Source organism: Euleptes europaea, chromosome 4, assembly GCF_029931775.1.
Source record: "Euleptes europaea isolate rEulEur1 chromosome 4, rEulEur1.hap1, whole genome shotgun sequence".
In the NCBI taxonomy this organism is placed as follows: Eukaryota; Metazoa; Chordata; class Lepidosauria; order Squamata; family Sphaerodactylidae; genus Euleptes; species Euleptes europaea.
In genome coordinates this window covers 29495719-29519413 of record NC_079315.1, presented here as the reverse complement: position 1 = coordinate 29519413, position 23695 = coordinate 29495719, and the positions used below count along the sequence as shown (strand labels likewise).

Below are 23695 nucleotides of genomic sequence, written 5' to 3'. Positions count from 1 at the left end.
CGCGGAGCAAATAGACGCTCTTCTAGTCCCCTGGCCACCAGGTATCCTATATGCCTTTCCTCCCCTGCCCATTCTACCAAGAGTAATCAGGAAGATTCAACTGGAGAAGGCTCTGGTGATCCTGGTTGCTCCGGACTGGCCTCGCCGACCGTGGTATGCAGACCTGATGGCGATGTCTGTTCAGAGGCCTTGGAGGCTCCCAAATTTGCCAAACTTACTACATCAGGGACCAATATCACACCCCAACCCAGCTTGGTTCAAGCTCAGCGTGTGGACATTGAAAGGCTAAGGCTACGTCAGTTGCGACTGAGCGAAGAAGTGATCAACACCATAATAGAAGCCAGACGTCCTTCTACACGGAGAGTTTATGAATACACCTGGAGAACCTTTGTTAGGTGGTGCAGACGTAAACATACAGATCCCCTTCACATAGATCTCCCTTCACTACTAGCCTTTTTGCAGGATGGAGTCCTACTGGGCCTAAGGACTAATACCTTACGCAAACAGGTTTCAGCCATAGCCACGGTAATTCCTTCACTCGATGGCTACACCCTGGCAAGCCACCCACAGGTTAAGGCCTTCCTTAAAGGAGTAGCTCAAACACTTCCTCCTCCAATCCATAGGTTTCCCTCATGGAGCCTTGGTCTGGTTCTTCGTGCACTTACTAAACCACCATTTGAACCGTTGAGAGAGATTCAACTTCAGTATCTAGGAATGAAGACTATCTTCCTTACAGCGATTACTTCTGCAAGGAGAATTTCAGAGCTGGGGGCCCTCTCTATTAGGAAAGAATTGTGTCTATTCCAAAGGGATAAAGTGGTGCTTAGACCCGATCCATCCTTTATCCCTAAAGTCAATTCTACCTTCCACAGGAAACAAGAAATATACCTTCCTTCCTTCTGTCCTAATCCTACGAACCCAAAAGAAAAATCATGGCATACCCTTGACGTCCGTAGGGCTCTTCGAACATACATCAAAAGGACAGCTTCCTTTAGGGCGACAGATTTTCTATTCATTTCCGTTTCGGCCCCAAATAAGGGTCGTAGATTGTCCAGACCTTCCTTAAGCCGAGCAATTAAGCGCTGCATTTCCGAAGCTTACCATCAAAGCAAACTTCCGATCCCTCCTGGCATCACGGCCCATTCGGTCCGTAGTGCCGCCACCACAGCAGCGGCTAACAGGCAAGCGTCAGTCGAAGAAATTTGCAGGGCGGCCACCTGGGCTTCCAATTCCACCTTTGTGAAGCATTACCGTATAAACACCTATGCTTCAGCAGACGCGGCCTTTGGAAGGCGAATTTTACAGCATGTCATAGAGGAAGGGGAACTCTAAATCCCACCCGGATGCTACTTAAGCTCTTGGACATCCCAAGCTTCAAGATGCCCCTTTTGCCTGGAGCGGGAATGTAGCCCTGTTACTCACCGAGAGGGCTCTTTCCGCTCCGAGGTAAAAGGGGCATCTTGCCCCACCCTGATTTAGAGGGGCAGGTTTATAGTTAACCTGAGCTAGTTCAGAGCATACACTACATTCTCTCTCACAATATGTCCCTCTAGGAGGGATTATCTACAACACAGGCTTAACAGTCTCAGCCCTTTGATTGTCCATAGGTCTGTTCTAGCCTTGAGGATAGCCTATCCTCTGTTTCGTTAATTCCTTAATACACCAAGTAATTCTTGTTCTTGTTTGTGTAGATAGGATGTTAAACGTTGGATTGTTCCCATACCAAGTTTTTTGGTCGTGGCTGTAATGTTTGTCTTCTCTAGTTTTTTATTCCTGTCTCTAGCAACCGGCTTCTTGGAAAAGTGGAAGCTGGAGGCTTTCCCGCCCAGGAGACAGGAAATGACAAGTTTTTAAGTCCTGCCTCCCTGAGCAAAGGGCGGGAAAACCCAAGCTTCAAGATGCCCCTTTTACCTCGGAGCGGAAAGAGCCCTCTCGGTGAGTAACAGGGCTACATCTTGCCACCTGTTCTGCGGTTCTTTAAAGGTATATTCACCCAAGCCTTTGTACCAAACACTCTTAAATGCTTTAAAGAGGGATTTCTATTGTACAATGCCTTGTAGGGAATATTGTTAATGCTGGAGGTCCAAAGTCTATTAATCAAATAACAAGCCACCTTGATGCCTTCCCCCCAGAACTTGGGTTTTAAATTAGCATCCTCTATCAAAGCTTGCAACATTGACTTTAGATAACCAATCCTCCTCTCAGCCACACCGTTCTCCTGAGGAACACAGGGATTAGCCAATCTGTGCTCAATTCCCTTGCTTTCTAACCACTGGGTAAATGCACTAGAGACAAATTCACCGCCTCTGTCAGATTATATACTGGATACCTTGAGGTCTAGCTGCCTTTCCACCCTTTTAATCCAATACTTGATGGTTTGACATGCCTCACTTTTCTGCTTCAGCAGATACACCCAGCCATAACGAGAGAAATCATCCACAATGCATAAAGCGTACCGGTTCTTAGACACACTCTCAGGAAATGGACCACAGAGATCTAAATGAGCAATTTGCAGAGGTCTGCTTGCCACCCTTTGGCTTACCTTAGCCACTGGACTACGTCTGCTTTTAACAGATTTGCAGACAGTGCAATCTAGGAAAGAATTACACCCATTCAACTTAATGTCATCCTTCCCTAACACACTCAGGGTCTTCTTTAGAATGGAAAAGGAGGCGTGGCCAAAACGCCTATGTAGAAGGTGTATGCACTCATTATGTGGATTTTTATTCACAGACTCCACTACCATAGAAGTTTCTCCTGTCCTTCTATGCACCACATAGACATCCTTTTGCAAGTGTCCTTCTAACATTACAACCTCCCCCTGGCTTATCTGGCAGGTGTTTCCTTCAAACTGCACCTTAAAACCAGTCTTAGCCAGCACAGAAACACTTAGCAAACTATGCTGTAACTCAGGCACACAAAGTACATTTTGAAACTTATGATTTAACTCTGGGAAAAACACCTCCCCTTCAGAGTGTACCTTTAAGTGTCTCCCATCTGCCAGACTTACATTAGACTTAGCAGACTGCTTTTGGTTAACCAACATGGAAGCTTTGTTAACAAAACATGTACTTGCTCCACTGTCCAAGAGCCAAATGTTCTCTTTGTCTCCAGCCTCTGCTAGCACAACAGCAGTGTAAGTTCCATTCACTGACTGTCTCTTTGGTTGCTTATTCCTGGCCAACTGGGGACAATGTCTTTTCAAATGTTGTGAGGACCCACAGAGAAAACACTTTTTGACAAACATCACGCATTCCTCATCTTGCTTGTAGCTCCTACTCTGCCTTCTGTCGCCTCCCCTCTGCTGCTGCCACTGGCTCTGCGCTGAGTAGACCTCTTGCCCGTCTCGGGGTTGTCTAAACAGCTCGGCTGCAGTCCTCGGCGTAGACTCTATCCAGTCTCTCTGCCTGGGATGAAAAACGCGCTGGGGGGCTGAGGTCTCGGCAGATGGGCGATTCGTTGATTTAACCTCAGGGGTGTATCTCAGCTGGGCTGCTGTCTTCTGCTTACGTCCTTCCTCCCGTCGTTCCTCTTCTTCCAGAATTCGTCCAATCAAGTATTCATAGGTTAATTGCCCTGCTGCCAGGCTCTCCAGCGAGATTACTAAAACATCAAAGCTCGCATCCAGAGAACTCAAAAGCAAATACACCCGGTCCTCCGCAGATATAACTTTTCCCCTCAACTCCAGCTGTCTAAACACCTCTGCTAGGGTCTTCAAGTGGGCTGCGGCCGGCGTGTGCAGTGATTTATGGCATCTATAAAGACGCCTCATTAGTGCTAGCAGCGTGCCAGCTGAGTCCCGGAGATACACTGCTCGCAGACTATCCCATGCCAACTTTGCATGCTCTTTGCCAACAACATAAATAAGCTGGTCATCTCCCACCGTCAAGGTGATATTGGCAAGGGCTTTTATGTCCCTGGCAATCTCGGCTGCTGTAGTAGGGAGTCTTTCCACAGCATTCCATAAATCCTCCCTTTTCAGATACTGCTCCAACCTCACAGACCAAACGTGGTAATTCTCTGAGGTGAGTTTATCCACTGGGATAAAAGATTGTTGTGCCATTACTTACACACAGCCGTCACTCTTCTAGTAGCTTCTGAAAATCCTGGACTCTGCTTAACTACCACCACACATAAAACCTGCGCAGTGTAGCAGAAACACTCCTGTAACGTAGAGGAGCTGGGCCCATAACCCTGACGCGGAAGCCAAGCGGATTAGCAGTCTTGTCCAGGATACCCATCAGAAAGTCCACGGCCACATAGAAAAGTGTAGTTTATTTGTACAGTGCAGAAATATATACAGATACTCCTTTCACACTCTCCGCTCATAACATCCCGCATAGAACTGCGGTTTCACTTCATTATATACACCTGGTGGACGCAGCCACCAATCACAGTAGATATCCAATTATCCTGGTATTGCTACTGCATTGCATCAGCCACCTGGCTCTAACTGGATCAGGCCAGCTTCCTCTAGCTCCCCAGGTACTTTCCAGGCTGATTACATCATCCTTAGATCTCACTGATCTATCCTGCACCTGTCAAACTATCTGACAGACTTGTAATCTTGACAGTACTGTTGTCCCAATTTGTTCCTTCCTAGGAGTGATAACACACAACCTGTGTTGTGTGTTATCATGTTCTGTTAGAAGAACACCATCCAGGAATTCCATATAACCTATGTCTTCTTTATATTTCAAGTTTTGCCCCACGAAGTTTCACTGTGATGTTAAGTTAGTTACTAAATATGGAAGTCATAGATTTTGCACAAAAGATTTCCCACATTTTAGCCACTTGACTCATGCTTTTTTTTTTTTTTTGACTCATGCATTTTTTCATGTCTGCACATAAGGTTGTCCTCTGTTTGTGCATGGACCATCGACAACCTGTTTTTTCAATCCAAAATCCTGATTTATTTCAAACCTGTTAAGAAAGTGGTATTTCCCATCCATGGTGCTATGAGCAAGAGCAGCTTCTTGGGTCTGAATGGGAAACTCAATTTGTAGGACTTCCATGAAGTGCTTGTTAATTACAGCCGTTAGCGTAACAGAAGAGAATCCTCCAACCTGCATTTTGGACAGAGAGAAGGGGGAGGGGATCTCTTGGAGGTAACTGCAAATTCGTTTTTTTTAAAATAAACGTTTTTAAAAGTTATTGCATTATTCCTGTGCAGCATTACTCATGCTCTTGAAGGTTTTATTTAAAAACAGAAGAGAATTCCTCACACCTCAGTCTGCCTTTTAGATGGGGGAGGTGGAGTTGCCTCTGCAAATGCACGGAGGATTTTTAAAAAGGTTTTTAAAAGGCATTGTTATTCCTATGCAGTGTGTTATTCCTATATCAGTTCTGAACCCATGCTCCTGTACATGAAACAAAAATTAAAACAGGGTTGGGGGACAATTGAACACATGAAGCTGCCTTATACTGAATCAGATCCTTGGTTCATGAAAGTCAGTATTGTCTGTTCAGACCAGCAGCAGCTCTCCAGGGTCTCAGGTAGGGGTCTTTCACATCACCTTCTTGCCCTTTAACTGGAGATGCCGGGGATTGAACCTGGGACCTTCTGCATGCCAAGCAGATTCTCTATCACTGAGCTAGGACCCTTCTAACTGTAATGTGAGAACACAGTGGAGGAGGGCTTCAATGCCCATCACGTGTGAAAGGGAAACCACGGCTAACTCTATTCCTCTGGATCTTTATAGGTTTTTGGTGGCATCAGTGCTGAACACGTCGTCCACTCTCACTTTATTGAGTTGCAAAAGGCTTGTTATAGGACTACCAAGTTTTTTGATGGTGTATTTGGGGAATAAGGAATCAGCAAGTCAGTTATGAACAAATGGACTGGGTTGACGCCAAAGCTTGAGGATGACGTATTAATACCAGGGGTGGGGCTGTGGCTCCGTGGTAGAGCATGTCTTGCATACAGATGGTCCTAGATCCAATCCATAGCATTTTCAGTTCAAAGGATCATGTAGCAAGTAGCAGGTAAAATTTGCCGCCAGTCGGAGTATGCAATACTGGCCTTGTTAGGCCATTGGTCTGATTAAGGCTCAGGCAGCGTCATGTGTTCATGTCCCTAAATGAACGCTTATATCACACACTTGCAGAATGACTCAGATTTTTATCCTACTCGCACTCATTTACTTTTTTACACACATTACACAAAGTTACACTTCCAAATATGGCTTCCAGCAGATCATAGTAACAAAGCCACCACACTACAGCTGCTGAGATACTACTGTTCCACAATCAGTTGTAAATTGGTCAGTCATTGGTTCCACACAGCTCTAAATATAGATTACAGTCTGGCAAACCTTTCCATCAGCAGAAGTGCCAGGCAGTACTTTCATAAGCAACAGTGCTAGAATATTTGCTATGTATATTCAGATTGTTAGCACACTTGCACTATAGTTTAAAAACAAAATTAATATAAAGCTCCCCTCCCTTCATGCAGGTGGCTCACAGGAAGTTTAGGAGCCTTGCTCCGGTACACAGGGCTGACTTTTTTCCTCCTTCCCAATGCCTGGCACCCTTTACTGCTGGGTCTCAAGCCTCCTGCTTCCCAGATCCTGCATCTCCCCTCCCTGGGGCTAATGTGGGAGTTTTGGCACTGGATTTTCTGCCCAAGGATTGACAGTGTACAAGTGGGAGAGAGAGGAGGCAGGCAGGCTGCTGGTGGACGATAACAGGGGATGGGTGGCTGCTGCCAGGGTCTTGCTGCTGGAGTGGATCGGCAGAGCAGTCCTAAGAAGAATTAATTACACCCTTCTAAGTACATTGAAGTCAGTGGGCTTAGAAGGGTGTAATTCTCCTTGGGATGGCACTGTAAGTGACGGGCAGCCCATTCCTGACATCCAAGGATGAAAGTCCTTTGGAGGCCAGGAAGGGGCTGCTCTGGTGTTCGAGGGGCCCTGCGCCAGCGTTGGCATTACTTACACCACCCAGGATGAGCCGGGCGCTGGTGGGGAGGCCCAGATGCTGGTCTGTTGGTGCTGCTACAGCAGCACCACCTAGGGACCCTGGATGGGCATTCTGCCGGCGTCCCACCAGTGCAAAGGCCCACACTGGCTTCATAGGGAATGTTCCCAGGGCGTGCTGGGGGAGCGGAGCTGCCAGCAGGCAGCTTCCTTTTCCCTTTTGGCCCGGCATGCCAGCAGGGAGAAGGGCATTGCTGCGCCTGCTTTTTTGCTGTTCTCTATGGGGCAAAATCCTTATTTAAGGTAATATGACCTAAAATTGAATATAATATGTGAAAGATAGTTGCAGTATTACAGTATCTCTAGGACAACTTGCGAGTCACTTCAGTGGTACTAAGATTAACTCATTGTTTTGAAAATCTTCTTAAGGTGGTTTGATACTATTCCAACATAATTCATTGGTCTACGAAAAGGAGGGAGATTACACCCCCTCAGTATAGCTTAGTGTACCATATAGTCATTCAGACAGCTGTAATTTATTCTCTCAATATTTAGTATAATTAGGCATTTTGCTTTGTGTATTGTTTTTGGCAGACAAATTACAACTTGGAGATAATATTATGCTGCCCTTCTAGGGATTCTAAAAGACTTCTATTATGTTAAAATACCATTAGTGGAATTAATGTAGGAACTTGCATTTCAGTGTAACAGCCACCTTTCTTCTCTTCCTCTGAGCTATTATGCCACTGTCCTCTATTTTAAAACTCTATTGTATTATACCTTTTTTGTTCCTAAAATGTCCTTAGTGTTCCTAAAATGTCCTTCTGTGAGAAACTTCTCATTTACCCATTTGAAAATGCACAGATCTTCATTTCCTTTCCCAAATTTCAGAATAATTATGTTACATAATTATTACATAATCAAACTCTCAAGTGGCTCTTAGAAATATGCCGGAGATCTTTACAAAGTTTTGGTGGGTAATAAGTAAATAATTGAGTGACATAAGTGGTCATCCACAAAGTACTTTGTCTAGGATAGCCCCATTAATGTGGTGGTGGAAATTTCTTTCAACTCGCAGCTGACTTATGGTAACCCCATACGGTTTTCAAGGCAAGAGACAAACAGAGGTGGTTTGCCATTGCCTGCCTCGGAGTAGCAAGCCAGGATGTCCTCAGTGGTCTTCCATCCAAGTACTAACTAGGGCTGACCCTAATTTCACAAGGGGTGGGTTGGTGGGCTGCAGCCAGAGGGAAGAGTTTTTGCTCTGTGAGGAGACTCTTATGTGTGGTTCTTTTGATCCAACTCAAGGCCAGATGTAAAAACTGGGAAAACCCATAATAATAGTACGGGATGTGATTGTGCACTCTCTCCTTGAGTACGACTACATTTTCAATTTCCACATTAATTTCATTGGGGGTGTAAAAAGAGCCCCACATCCAGCTGTCATAGCAGTGGAGCATGGGGCTTGTTCTGGTTTTGATGAGAACAGAAAATGGGAGGCTGGGCAGCCACATTGGTAAGTGACCACTCCTAATTCTGTGTTTTCAGGGAGATGCTAATAGTATGAAAATTGTCTTTAATTCACTGCAATTTAACAGGCAGATGAGCCCCCCCCCCAGTCAGTTATTCACCTTAGCTCTAAAAATATGCTTTAAATTTGAATGCTTGGCATTAGTATCTCAAGAAATCTCTTGTTCAAGTTCCAGAACAGCCACTGAGTTGTTTTATCTCTTTCCTCCTTGGAAATGAAATTACTCTCTATGGTAGAAGAAACAAAGGCAGTGATATTACTGTTTCCTGGAACAGTCAAAGGAAGGAATGCAATAAGTTATCTTACAAAGAGTGTGAGAAAGAAAAAAGAGTTGAATACTTTTTCTACTTGGGTTAAGAGAAACATTTACTGAAAAAGCAGACTTTGAGCAGACAGGTTAATCAATTACAAAATGTTAAGGGAGTTAATTGCTTGGTTAATTAATTATTATTAAGTGATTGTATTATTAAGGGATTGCAAACCTTGCTTCATGATTCAGAATCATCTGTTAATGATAAACATTTGTTGGGAATATTTATCCTAAAACTGCTTGTGAATCTGCCTGCTGTGAAGTATGTTTTCTTCTCTATTATAGGAAGCAGAATACTTAGCTAGGGGAACTTAGTATTTCTTTTGTGCACTTATTGCATCAGAGAAAGGCCGGCACAAAATATATTATCACAAAATTAATATTCCTGTTGTCCACAATTGTTCTAAAATGGATCCTTTGTAATTGTAAATTCTTTTCAGAATATCTATGTGCTTTTCTTCTCTTTGGGGTGCTTCCTCACTAAAAACACATTTCATTTTCCTGACGTGTCTTCAATAAAAGGACATCAAAGGGGGATTCCTCACATGCTGACTTTAAGCCTAAGACTAGGGTTGCCAGCAGTGCCTTGACAAATGTGAGGAAATTTTGAGGGCAGTGCCTGGGGAGGGTGAAAGTTGGGGAAGTAGAGGAATGGTTGGTTAAAGTAAAAGAAATATATGTATTAATTAAGTTAACAACCTATCAGAAAAATGGTGATACAATGAACCTAGACGAGCTATGGTTACGAACTGTAAATAAAATGGAAAATCTTATAATCAAGGGTGGGAAAGGACAACTTTCTGCGATAACAGTCTAGCTATTTTATAATTCACAGTGGGTAGCCGTGTTAGTCTGTTTGCAGTAGTCAAAAAGGGCAAGAGTCCAGTAGCACCTTAAAGACTAACAAAAATATTTTTTGGTAGGGTATGAGCTTTCGTGAGCCACAGCTCACTTCTTCAGATACAGCTAGAATGTGAATCCGTCGGTCTTTAAGTAGAGGAACAGTATGTAAATGTGAGTAGCAGGCTTGATGGGATTAGGTGTGTTATGCAGAAGAGTCTGTGATGTCCAGGGGAGAGATGGGTGTGGAGAAATCAGCATTGGTAATGGGCCATGAATGCAAGGTCTTTATTCAGCCCAGGTAAATGCATTGACTTTAGTTTGAATATCAACTGTAATTCAGCAGTTTCTCTTTCCAGTCTCCCTTTAAAATTCCTTTGTAAGAGAACTGCTACTCTTAAATCTGCAACAGAATGTCCTGGAAGGTTGAAATGTTCACCCACTGGGTTTTGAATATTGTGGTTTCTGATGTCAGACTTATGTCCATTTAATCTTTGTCTAAGAGACTGACCTGTTTGTCCAATGTAGATTGTGGAAGGGCATTGCTGGCATGTGATGGCATAAATCACATTAGAAGATGAGCAGGAATATGAACCTGAGATAGTATGGCTGACATTGGTGGGTCCTGAGATGGTGTTCCTAGAATCTATATGAGGGCAAAGTTGGCACCTTGGTTTGTTGCAGGCCTTGGTGCCAGAGTCCATGTTCTTGTTAAGTAGTTTATCATCATGGGTGAGAAGTTGTTTTAGGTTAGCCGGCTGTCTGTCTTGCTTGCAGGACTAAACCGTGAAGCTGTAATATAGAAAGTCAGAGTGTGTTTTCTTAAGTTTATATATATATATATATTGTATTTTAAATTATGAAGACTGCTATATGTTTTTCTTTTTCTTTTTTGCTGTTGTTAATTTTATTGAATAAATACTATTATAATAATAAAAAAGAAAGAAATGAGAAATATAGCAGTATGGTAGATTGTAGACCAACAGGTCTACCAGATGGATTCAGTGGATGTGGGATGCTGTTTGCATGGATAGTTTCATACATTGTGATGAAGCTTAGGACATGTGGTTTTGCTAGTTTGGGGGAGGGAGAAGATAGAAGCTTTCTTAGCAACAGTTAAGGAAAGCTATTATCCTTTCTGCCTCTTATGTATATACATTTACCGATGTGAGTAGTCACATATAGAGTGATGGATAGGATTGTTCAAGTGTTGGGGGAAACAATTAAATTGTTGTGTAACAAGGGATAGCTTAGTTTTATAGGCTAACATAATTAAAAGCTACCACAATTTATTGGGGAAATGTGGACGCTTATAAGCTTGGATCCTGTAGTAAATCTCCACTGATGACATGGATTTCCATCATTGGAATGGGACTTCCTTCCAGGTACAGCCTAAAATGACCCCTAAAATACTGCCCCTGGGAAGGGAGAATCAATTTTATAAGTCCTTTCTGTTAGCAGAAATGTTTCATGGAATCTGAGCTACATATGGCAGTTTACATATATTTGGAAAGGATGCTTCAAATTTGTTTAACCAATCAGTAATCCCTTGTTACAAAATAATGCAAATTAACTTTAGTGGGTAACTGACTCTTTCAGGTATTGACACCCCCCCCCCAAACAATTAGGCTGTGAATGAACTTCTAAGGAAAAAGAAATCTTAAAACAGATTTGCAATACAGTCTTAAACAGAGTTACTCCCCTCTAAGCCCAGTACTTGGACTGTAATGCACTACTTGAACAGTCAGGGAAATAATTGTTTCTGTGTTAGCAATATGACTGTGGCGCAGTGGCAGAGCATCTCTTTTGCATGCAGAAGGTCCCAGGTTCAATCCCTGGCATCTCTAGTTAAACAGATCAAGGGTAGATGGTGTGATGTGAAAGACCTCTGCCTAAGACACAGGAAAGCCTCTGCTAGTCAGAGTAGGCAAAACTGACCATGATAGATAAACTGTATAAAGCAGCTTCATGTGTCGATTGGTTGATGTACTTATAGCATCTGTATACTGAATTTTAAGCCACAAGAAATATGAGTCAGCATTTGGCTCGATAACCACGCTGTCTGCTAACACATTGTTGACCTTAAGCTGTTACTATTGGGTGGTCCCACAAAAATCATGTTAAGTTAAACAACACTAGCAAAGGGAGTGTACACAGGCTGGAAAGACCATAAGCAGGTCATCAACTTGCTAACTCTTGGCTAAAGATGTTGTTTTTAAAATTCCTTTTTGTAGCAAATACTGCTTCACTCCCGTACAAATGCTACCAAGGTGATATTCCTCATTACGGATGGTTATTCCAATGGAGGAGATCCCAGGCCCATTGCAGCATCCTTGCGTGAATTTGGAGTGGAGATCTTCACATTTGGGATATGGCAAGGCAACATTCGAGAACTGAATGACATGGCTTCTCATCCAAAGGAGGAACACTGCTACCTGCTCCACAGTTTTGCAGAGTTTGAAGCTTTAGCACGCAGAGCCCTTCACGAAGGTAATCTGATCCTCTTTCCTGTTTCATTTCTGACTGAACAGAATGCATTTGATTCTCTGTGGAATGCATTTGTGGCTGTCATAAATCTTTATAACTACTATGTTTTTTTTAAGTACATTAACTTTTATTATTCATTTTAATTAGAAAATAACCTTTGATAAATAGCTGATTAAATAAAAATCAAGATGCTAGGGAAAAAACTCATTTCTTGGGTATATAACATTGCTACATCCAAATATAAAGAATTTAAATATGGTGGGTGTTAATGAAAAGTGGCGTCAAGGCAGCCATTTTATAGTGACCCCATAGGGTTTTCAGGGGAAGAGATGATAAGAGGTGGTTTGCCATTGCCTGCCTCTGTGTTGGACCTTGGACTTCCTTGGAGGTCTCCCATCCAAGTACTAGCCAGGGATGACCCTGCTTAGCTTCTGAGATCAAGATATTTCCTATTGCTGAGGTCAGCCTGGGTCATCCGGGTTTGGCCTACCAAGAATAAATACAGCCCTGTCAATTGTTAACACCCTAGTCCACATTCACCCTCATCATCTGAAGTTCTCTGACCTCTCAAGGTACATGATTCTGTGTGAGCAAAGCTTTAACTTGCAAACCTTTCCACCTGAGAATTCAAATGCCCAAGTTATTTAAATTTAAGTATAAACCTTGCAAATGCCTTGACATTGTTGTAATGCAATATTTGTCTTAAAGCAATATTTACCCTATCAAGACTTGAACATGAAATGTGAATACAAGAAAAAATCTTACAATTCTTACACTTGTGTGTAAAGCAAATTTTTCACTATAGTTGTGTCATGATGATCGTCTCTAATTTGCTTGTTTGTTTTGTTGTGTAACACACTGATTCCTCAGTCTCCTATGATTTACAGATCTGCCTTCTGGTAGTTACATTCAAGAAGATATTTCCTATTGCTCGTACCTTTGTGATGGGAGTGAAAACTGCTGTGATGTTATGGCAAGCTGCAAATGTGGTACTCACACAGGACAATTTGAGTGCATCTGTGAGAAGGGATACTATGGCAAAGGGCTGCAGCATGAATGTACAGGTCAGTGTCTGTTTTCTTGTTTAATACAGATGGTAATTGCTGGCCAAAGGATCTCGTTTACACGACTAACTTACGGTGATGGCAGTGTTCAGTACATCACATGGCACTTAGCACTACAGAATGTACCATGTTTATGTATCAACACATTGTATGGTTTCCTTAGCACACCAAATGTAAGCAGGGCCAAGAAAGTTCTCAGCTTGTATCCAGACCTTTAGATATAGGCCTGGCCTGCACAAGTCGTGACCCACCAAGCCAAGCACAGCCCTGCAGCTATGTATTGGGGCAGTGAGACCCAACATGGTACACATGAGACCCATTCATTTATTCAGATATTTATATCCCACTTTTCTCAATGGGGAGCCCGGTGACTTACAGTGTCATTCTCCCCTTTTCCATTTTGTCTTCACAACAACCCTATAAGCTAATTTAGGCTGAGAGAGACAGAGAGACTGACCCATGGTCACTCAGTGAGCTTCCATGTCAAAGTGGGGATTCGAACCAGGGCTTCTAGATGGTAATCTGGCACCCTAACTAGTACATCACATATGTTCTTGCTAGCACCTGCTGGTGCATTTCCCATTTCCTCTTCCCCAAAGCAAAGAGCCAATTCTGGCTTTTCTTCAGCTCATTGGACCGGTACATGCTTCAGAAGACCCCATGAGGGGTATTTCAGGGAGCTTGCATTCAGAAACAGCTACCTCTATCATAGGAGAACACTTCACTTGAAACTAAATGCTATAAACTAAAAGTCATATAATTAAAATTATGAAGTGATTTATTTAAAAGAGTACAGCCCTTCAAATCAGTTTTAGTTAACAATGTAGACAGTGGCTGTTACCACACTTTGTATTCCCAGCGATGTATTAAGAGTTTGAAAATGTTATAAAAAATACTGTTCGCACTTTCTGTGTATCCTACCAATGTATTAAGAGTTTGAAAATGTTATAAGAAATACTGTTCGCACTTTGGCCCCTTTAGCTGTGAAGACGTCTTCCAACCATTTATTAGCTGTGGTATCCAAAAACCCTTTTAAAGCGATGTTTTTAATAACATTTTCAAATGCTTAATACATCGCTGGGAATACAAAGTGCGGTAACCCCCAGTATCCAGCATATAAAACAATACCTTGCTCTTTTATGGGCTCAGGGGTTGTCCTTCTGACATTGTAAATAAGTCTCCCTTCTGCTACAGTTTCGAATTGATATGATATTATTCTAACTTGGATGTCAAATTTGAATTGAGTGTAACTGACCCCGCCCCCCAAAAAAAATCAAGGGGAAGAAAGGATAAACAGAGGTCAAATCTTAAGAAAGGACAGATTGGCAGTGCATTCCTGAAAGGAATGCCTGCACCGGTCTGTGGAGGCAACAAGGCTGCGCTGCCTCCAAAGGAGGTTGTGGCCCTGCCGAAACCTCCTCCCGGCGTTAAAAATCCATGCAACCCTCATAGAGTTGCACGGAAGATATGCCACCTAAAAGGTGGCATATCTCAGCAAAAATAAAAAGGGGCGTTCCTGGCCCAAAGGGGCTTTGGAGGCCGCTAAAGGTGGCTTCTCCCCCAGCCTGGTGCCGTAACACACCGGGAATGCCTCCCAGGATGCTGGTGCGGCCTTTGACGGCATTTGGACCCCACTGGAAGGCCCCGTCAGCATCCTAGGCCAGCCCTGCAACCGGCGTCTAGTCCTTCCCGACAGCGTTCAGGCCACTAACACCAGCGTTAGTAGCCTGGATGCCGGTGGGGGGGAGGGCTGGATGCCGGGGCGACGCCTTCCTGGCCTCCTAAGGGCTTTCGCCCTTAGATCTCAGGAATGCACTGTGAGTTAAGGAAGAAAGGAAAATGAAGGCATCATAGAGGAATACTTATTTTGTTTTATTTGTTTATACCACACATTTCTTCTCAAAGGGCCCAAAGCAGCTTACAATATTGTTATTGCCCCCAACACTTTGTCCTCACAATAACAACCCTGTAAGGTAGATTAGGCTGAGAGAAAGTGTTGGGTCCAGGGTCACCCACCAAGTTTCCATGGCGGAGTGGGGATTTGACAAGGGTCTTCCAGATCCTAGTTCAATACTTTAACCACATCACCATAGCAGTTAGGGTACATATTATTCTAGCACCCTAATCTCTTGTTAACATGTATTGTCAGAATTCCTGAAAAGTGTCCTATAACTGCATTAAGATCCCAGTGGGTTGGATCCAGTGACTCTCTTCTACTATGAGGAGTCTTGCTCAGCATGTAAGGTGTCTGCCCTAATGGAGGCAGCCTCCTTCCTCTGGAGCAATACTCTTCATTCAGTGGAATGGAGTCATTGGATCCAACCCATGGTGTTTGCAGAACAATGCATTCCTATGGGATGCATTTCTGAGGCTCTTAGCAAAATGAGATTGCTACTTGCAGCGCGTTGGAGAATTTAGTTGGTGAAATGTTTTTAGTAACTGCAATAACGATCAAACACATCTGGCTTAGATTAGGCACTAGCGTGAAGATGGTTGATTTATGCAAATTGAATTTTCTAATGTGAGATTTCTGTATTTATCATAGTTTACAAGTAAAACGAAAATTTGCCTGAGATGCCACATGGGAGCCCATAACAGGCAAAACACATTCAGCACTGTCTGCACATGCTATTTTTGCTTTTTTCTGAACACATGCAATGTAAAATGCATAATTTTAATGACTGCATTTGACGATATGTTATTTTTTTATAACAACATCAGCAATGCATCAGCAAGCGGAAGTTTTTAAAAGGTGGCGTATATTATATGATGCATGTGCAAATCTACCATCTGCTTCACATGCACTTATTGGAAGGAGCTCAGTTGAAGCTATGGCCACACGTCATAGATCTGGCCTGAAGGGTTTAGTTTTTCCTTGAAAACATTACTTAATCTTTCTAAAACCTTCTTGCATTTTTTCAGAAAAAGGCAAAAGACCACATGTTCCTTCCAAGGGATGAAAAGTATTTGGAAACCCTACCTTTTGTCAGAGTTTAGCTTTTTCTTTTTGACATTTGCACATGGGTTCTTCTCCATCCACAATATAAGGAATAGGAGAATGCTGCAGGCAACCCATACACTAAAAGATTTAAGTGTGGGTGCATTCTGAATAATTTACACTAATTGTATTGGGATATCTTCCATTCTAGATGGGGTTGTGCTACCCTTAAAGGAGCAGGTTTGTAGCTTGTGGGGTGCTTCTGGACCTGGGCTTCCTGTTGGATAAACAGGTGGCAACAGTAGCCAGGGGTGCCTTTTACCAGCTGCAGCTCTTGAACCAGCTGCAGTTCTTTTGGGACAGGAAAGATCTTGCCACTGTGTTGCATGCCCTAGTAACATCTAGATTAGAATATTGCAATGTGTTCTACATGGGGCTACCCTTGAACACTGTCCAAAAATGACAGTTGTTACAGAATACTGCAGCCAGAATGTTGGCTGGAGTGGGTCATAGGGAACATGTCATTCCATCTTGTTTCATCAACACTGGCTCCCAATTTGCTTTGGGGTGCAATTCAAGATGCTGGTATTGACTTGTAAAGCCCTAGATGGCTTGGGGCCAACATATATCCCATATGAACCTATCTGTCCACTCAGGTAATCTTCAGAGTCCCTGCTTAGGGTGCCCCCACTGGCTCAGATTAGATGGGCTGCAACCTGAGAAAGGGCCTTCTCAGTCGTGGCTCTAAAACTTTGGAACTCCCTCCCCGGGAGTCTGATTCCCTCTGTTGTTGTCTTCTGCTACCAGGTGAAGATTTTGTTTTGTTTTGTTTGGCATACCCCCAATAACTGATATTGGCCCTCCTCCCTGGTTGTTTATGTGTGTTGTGTGTTTATATGTTTGTATTGAATGGGTTAACTATTTTCAAAATGTTGATTTAATATCTTAAATGTTTTAATGTTGAAATGTTTTGATGTTTGCTGCCTTGAGCACCCTATTTGGGTGCAAAAGCCCCATAGAAATATTTGAAATAAAATAAATAAAAATAAATATTCTGAGGTGTATTTTTACTCCAAACAGAATTCCAGTGTCTCATGGGGTAGAAAAATATCTCACAATGTTGAAAAATGTTTTTGCTGGCAGAAGACTTTTTACAATATCCAGAGACCTAGACCCTGAAAACACATTTTCATATGGGGTGGGAAATAACTGCATTAATAAAATTTGCAAGTTTGGCAGGGTGTTTTTCTTCTCCCAAAACAGATTTCTCTTTGATAAGGTAGTTGTTCTCCAGATTATCAGAAAAGGTCATCAGTTATCAGGGGGGGATGTTTCTCTCCAAAGCACTTAAAATACTTTCATGGAGCAGTGTTATCTGGGGAAGTGGGAAATTCATGAGGTACTTTTTTACCCGGAACATATTTAATGTACTGGGGTAAAAGAAAAACACCCCAGAGATCAAAATCAGTATATTTCAGATTTGCTTTGTAACTCAGATTCATTTTGTGTACAGAAAGAAAACTGTGAGTGGTAGGTTACTGTCCTTTGTGGCATTGTTTACTAATATGCAGGTGACATGGTTCTTTGGATTCTGGCCTGAAACCTGAGTATCTGTATATCTAATAGTGAAGCTTGGCCCCCACCTGTGGATATCTAAATGGATGGGTTGGGGCCACATTGACACTAAACAGATTTTTCTGCAAATTTGGGGGACACCCCAAGTTTACAGAAAATCTGAAATGTTTAAAAAAACATACTGGGGGTTTAAATTCCCCACAATTTTTTTTTTTAAAGTATTGTCTGCACTTGCTCAGCCAATGCACTTATCTGTATAGCCACTCCAGGCTCGGCAGTAGCAGTGGTAGACGCTAGGAGAGGCTCCAGGCCTAACTGCTGCAGTGGAGGATGCTGGAAACTTCTACGGGTACATGTGCAGTGGTGGGTGCCAGGAGGCTCTCTGGTCTCAACCGCAGCGGTGCCAGTATCTAGGAGGCTCTGTGGGCTTGCCTACAGCAGCTCCAGCATCCGGGAAACTCTTCTGCCTGGAGCAGTTACCAGACTCTATCGCTGCTGTGGCCAGGCCCTGAGGCCTGGAGCTGCACCTGGCTTAGTGATAGGGAAGCCACTCTGGGCTAGGGTTGCCAGGTCCCTCTTTGCCATCGGCAGGAGGCTTTTGGGGCAGAGCCTAAGGAGGGGAGGGTTTGGGGAGGGGAGGGACTTCAATGCCATAGAGTCCAATTGCCAAAATAGCCATTTTCTCCAGGTAAACTGATCTCTACCAGCTGGAGATCAGTTGCAATAGCAGGAAATCTCCAACTAGTACATGGAAGTTGGCAACCCTACTCTGGGCCTGGAGAAACTTCCTGACACTGCAGATGCTGCAGACAGTAAGGCAAGGAGGTGGGATAGTCTGAGAAGGAGGGAGAGAAATATAGAGAGGGTAGGATTACAGAGAAGGGGAGGGGGGAGGAAAAAGGGGGAAGTTTGCTAGCTAAGGGGGGAGAGGGAAGGAAGCAGGGAGGGGGGAGAAGGAGAAAGCAATCACCACTCCTCAGGCATAGGCCCAGTGTGGCTGGGTTGGTGGGGATTAGCAGGTGGTGGTGAAGGTTGGGGCTAGACAGCCTCTTTAAAATGAGCTCCTGTAAGAGGCCAGAGAAGAAGGAAGAGCCCAGCTCTGGACTGGAGGAGGGATGCTGTCCTGGGACAGAGAAGGAGTCTGGTGAAACCACCCCCTTCTCATTCTGAGGCCTTGGGCGACCCACCAGAAGAGCCCAACAGAACAGCTGTGGGCTAGCCAACAGAGCTGGAGAGTGGAGAGCCTCACATGCAGACACACGTGGACATAAAAATGTGTACCTTTTCTCTCCCATACATCTCTTTTCTTTCTGTGTTGGGTTGGTCTTCTGCAAAAAGATCTGTTAAGAATTTGTGAAGCAAGTAGAATAAGGAAAGGGATTTTATTTGTTTAATCTGTACCCCTACTTTGTCAGAGGTTCCCAGGAGGTCTCCCAGCCAAGCAGTGACTCAGCTGCTTAGCCTGAGCATGGTTGCTACACAATTTACCTAGGGACCTATGCCTTAGGGATTTCCAGCAGAACCTCGAAACAATTTACAGATCGTATTTGGATCTGTTTTTGCCAGTTAACGTTAAAAGAAAGTGATGTATTTCAGCAATTTAAAGAGTTATTTTCAGGCAGTGAAAGTCTGCAACTTCTCTGAGATATACTGACTGGATGAGTGAGATTTTAACCATTGTTCAGAGATTTTAATGTTTATTTAAACTGTAAGATACTTATGCTAAAAGATTTATTGAGTGGGTCTGACAGGAGAATTCATGAACTTGGACAGAAACCAATAATTGTCTTTACTTGAACTTTTGATGACTTTGAAATGTTTCCTTTTTTGTAATATACAAAAGTATCAAGTACAATTCCAACATGTTATCCAGAGAATATGATCCATTTACTTTGCTGCCTGGAAATTGTGCTTTTGTTCCAGGGTGGCTTATGATACTGTCTAGAATGTTTAGTCAGCGTTTTTTTTATGCCTGGTTTAATTTTCGGGAAGAGATTCTGGCTCCTCATGAAGCTAGAAAATGATGGAGGTGAGTCTAATGCTGACTGTTTTTTATCTTTCATTCTCTGAGCATATAATCTATATACTAATAGCGAAGACAGCCAAACCTGAGGATACTTAAATCCAAAGACTGCAGTGGTGAACGAGCAAACAGATCTTTTTACAAACCTGAAAAACACCTCAGGTTTGCAGAAAAATGTAAAATCTAAAAAAAAAAAAAATACACTGGTAAGTTTTAACAACCCCAAAATGATAAAGGAGTACCTGTAGCTTTAAAAAATGGATTCCATCAGTGGCTTTTGCTAGGCAGCCACAGCATTCCAGACTTCAATTTCTGTGAGTAAAAGGCAGGGTCCTTTTCAGGGCTGTTTTGGCCACTCAGGGAAGACTCACTGGGGTCAGGCCTGGGCCTGGCAGCAAACAGTGGGCAACTTGATACCACCCGATTTGCATGATTCATCACGGCCTGGCTACTTACTACTGTTTGGCAGCAGGCACCCTACAAAATCCAGTGTTTTGTAGCCGTTAGAGCTTCATAACAGGATCTGAAAGATCCAGGTTAAAGTCCCCATCTTGCTGTAGAAGCTCATGGGGTGATTTTGGACCAGTTACATACTTTCAGTCTAACCTACTTCACAGGGTTGTTCGAATAAAAAAGAGGAAAGCAGAATAAGCTGCATTGGTCCCCACTGTGGAGAAAGATGGGGTATAAATGAAATAAATAATAAATATAGCTAAAGATGATAGGCAGTTAAAAGATAGGCTGATGAATGGCTGAGAAGGAGAGACTGAGTCAGGGAAAGGGGAGAGGATATGGGGGTTGCCAGGGAAGGGAATGGGGGGGGGGAATGGGGAGATAGTGTGGGGAGGAGGATACAGGGGAAAGTGAGGTGCCAGCTCACAAGTCCATGAGGGTTCCCTACCATACAAGTAGGCCTGGCCTAATGGCTGGCACCACACAACTGGGCCACAGTTTTCCTAGGTAAGCTTAAGACAGAGGGGCAGATAAAGGTAGGTTGGCTGTTGGGTAGGAAGGAGATAGGGTTGCCAATTTCATGTTAGGAAACTTCTGGAGGTTTGGGGTTAAACCTGGGGAGGGTGGGATTTGAGTAGGGGAGAACCCCAGAAAGGTATAAGGCCTTAGACTCTACCCTCCAAAGCAGCCATTTCCTTCAGGGGAACTAGGGTTGCCAACCTCCAGGTGGGGGCTGGCGATCTCCCGGAATTACAACGGATCTCCGGACGACAGAGATCATTTCCCCTGGAGAAAATGACTGCTTTGGAGGGTGGACTCTATGGCATTATATCCTACTGAAGCCGTTACCCTCCGTAAACATTGCCCTTCAAAGGCTTCACCTCCAGATCTCCAGGAATTTCCCAAACTGGAGCTGGCAACCCTAAGGGGAACTGATCTTTGCAGTTGGGAGATCTGTTGTGATTCCAGGACATCTCTAGTCCCCCCCTGGAGATTGGCAACCCTAGAAGGAGAGAAGGAAGCTGGAAAAGGGGAGAAGATATGGGGGCTTTCAGGAAAGGGAAAGAGGAAATAGTGGAGGAGGAAATGAGATGCCCCCCCCCCTTAAGCCCTTGCAGGTTCCCACTTGCATCATACAAATCTGGCTTGTAAATAGCCACTTGCCCAACTGGCTGTTGTAAACATCAACGTTACTTTATGCAGATAGCATCTAAGACACTACTTGTGAAGAAGTGAAGAGAATCTGTCTCCTCTATTGTTGTCACTTTATAAGAATTTACACTACATTATGTATATTATTTGCTTTAAAAAGTTATTCCAGTCAATCAACAACAAATTTCTTTTAGTGATTAACACTGAATTGTGGTTGACAAGATGACAACCCTGTACATTTCACAGAGAAGAGGTGCAATGTGTGTAATAGTGGGGGGGGGGGAAATCTCCTATAATGATCAGTGGGATAAATTACGGATTTTCTGTTCAATAGCTATGCTGATTATGGGTTTTTTCCTTCGTGGGTTTTGGTTACAGTCACTTTAAAGCAGGACATTAATAGCATTTTAATGTTAGGCTGGTAGACAGTGATGTAGTGGATAGCATGCTGAATTTAAACTATATAGACTGCATTATATACAGGCAGATCCATGTGTTTTACAACAGAACAGGCCTGTTCTGTTTCAAGTCTGCAGGAAAGCCTGTCATGATCTTAGGCCTGATGCTGAGTAGTGGAGTCGTCAGTAGGCCTGAAGGTGGCATTTTCCAAATGTACAGGCATTGGGCCTTGTTGCCCGTTGTCCTGCAGGCCTACATTTCCCAGTCATCGTTTTATTGCAGAACCTGCAATATCTCTGAGATATGCCTGTACCTGGAGATTTTGAGAGTGGGGCCTGTGGAGGGTGGGATTTGAGGAGGGGAGGGACCTCAGCAGGGTATAATGCCACACAGTCCACCTTCCAAAGCAGCCATTTTCTCCAGGGGAACTGATCTCTGTTGCCTGGAGACCAGTTGTAATTCTGGGAGACCTCCAGCCACCAACTGGTGATTGGCAACCCTACCTTAGAGGGATTAAATACTGAAATAGAGTTAATTATCAAGTAAGACAGTTGTTTCAGGGAACTTTATGGTTTTCCAGCCAGCTTATTTTCCATGTGAGTTTTGCTCTATGTTGTTGTAGAAATGTAATAACAATGACTCTGTGCAGCTGCCAATGTGCAATGTGACTGAAGTGGTATATAGATAGAGCTAGCTATGGTTATTCATTCCTAGCAGCCATTTATATATGCCAGTAAATTTGGGTCTCTTAATCTTTAATTATGAGATATGCTTTACCGTTAAAAATTGGTTTAACTTTAAATGCAAAAATTGGGGCCTGGGATATCTTTTAATATTACTGTGCTTTGATGTCAAGCTTTGACTATCCCCCCCCCCCCCGTGCTTTGAGTGTCTGTTGAGTAGAGCTTAATAAGCCTACTTAGCCACTGAAAAATGGTCTTGGTGCTAGAGAGGTTTATATGAATATCATTTATGATAGTAAGTTTTAGATGTTTCCCAAATTTTTGATAGCTCAGGGTCGTCGCCCCCCCCCCCCGGTTTAAAACTTATCAGTCTTTTACATGGAAAGTTTTACTCTTTCGAGCACAAATTAGACACCTCAAGCAGGCTACCTTTCTGTGTCACTCCGTGTCAGTTTCGGGGTTAGTGTCTTCACTGAGGGTGTATAATTCAGCTGTATCTCTGTGCTGGGAGTAATTCATTGATCTGATTGCAGACTTCCCCTCCACAATTGGAGACTGAAGCGAAAAATCATGCAGAGCGGTTGCAGTAGCCTCCTCCTGTGGGTGCTTTGCAGTGGAATCCTAAGCAGAGTTACACACATTCAGGCCATTGACTACAATGAACTTAGAAGAGTGTAACTATGGTTAGGATTTCACCATTTGGAGATTGTTTTAATTGTGAAATGAATTCGCTTGTCAAGGAATACCAACAGTTATCTCATGGCATACAATGTGCCCTACTATATAGTGGGAGAGTCAGTGCTAATGGTGTGTATTCAGATACACTCAAGCCAAAAATATACCCAAAAATGCCTTATCAATATTTGCCGGGTATATTTGGCATCCTAAATATATCTGAGAATTTTTCGGTATACAAAAAAAGGTCCCCAAAAATCCTGGAAATATTCAGGATTTACTGGGAAAATCAGGAGCCAGCATTTGCAGGCTTCCAGGACTGTTTTTTCTTTTCTGTCTACCATTTGTTTCTGTGTCTCAGGGTTTTTTTGTGGGCTTGCCAGACTGCTTGTGTCAATTTCAAGTGTTTGTCAGTTTCAAGACTTCCCCCCCTTCTTTGCCCCCTTTGTGGTTTTTACAGTGTTATGCAGCACTTGCAAAAACCCCACCCCCGCTTGGATTTGTTCTGCTGTGGTTTTGCTTTGGTTTTGTTTAGCTTGCACTGCCACAGTTGCAATTGGTTCTGCTGGGCTTTTAAAAGTGCTCGCCCACCTTGTGTTTCCACTGCAGAGATTCTCTGGTTTGATTTTGGTTCTGTTTGGCTTGGCT

General features: G+C 43.3%; 1 protein-coding gene across 1 annotated transcript in view; it reads left to right on the top strand.

Annotated features, from left to right (window-relative positions):
* The window catches only part of SVEP1 (sushi, von Willebrand factor type A, EGF and pentraxin domain containing 1), a 162135-nt gene that overhangs the window by 10976 nt on the left and 127464 nt on the right, over positions 1 to 23695 (top strand). Inside the window, exons 2-3 of the mRNA XM_056849206.1 lie at positions 11833 to 12088; positions 12973 to 13149. Of these exons, the coding sequence (XP_056705184.1) occupies positions 11833 to 12088; positions 12973 to 13149 (433 nt within the window). The remainder of the gene's footprint in view (positions 1 to 11832; positions 12089 to 12972; positions 13150 to 23695) is intronic.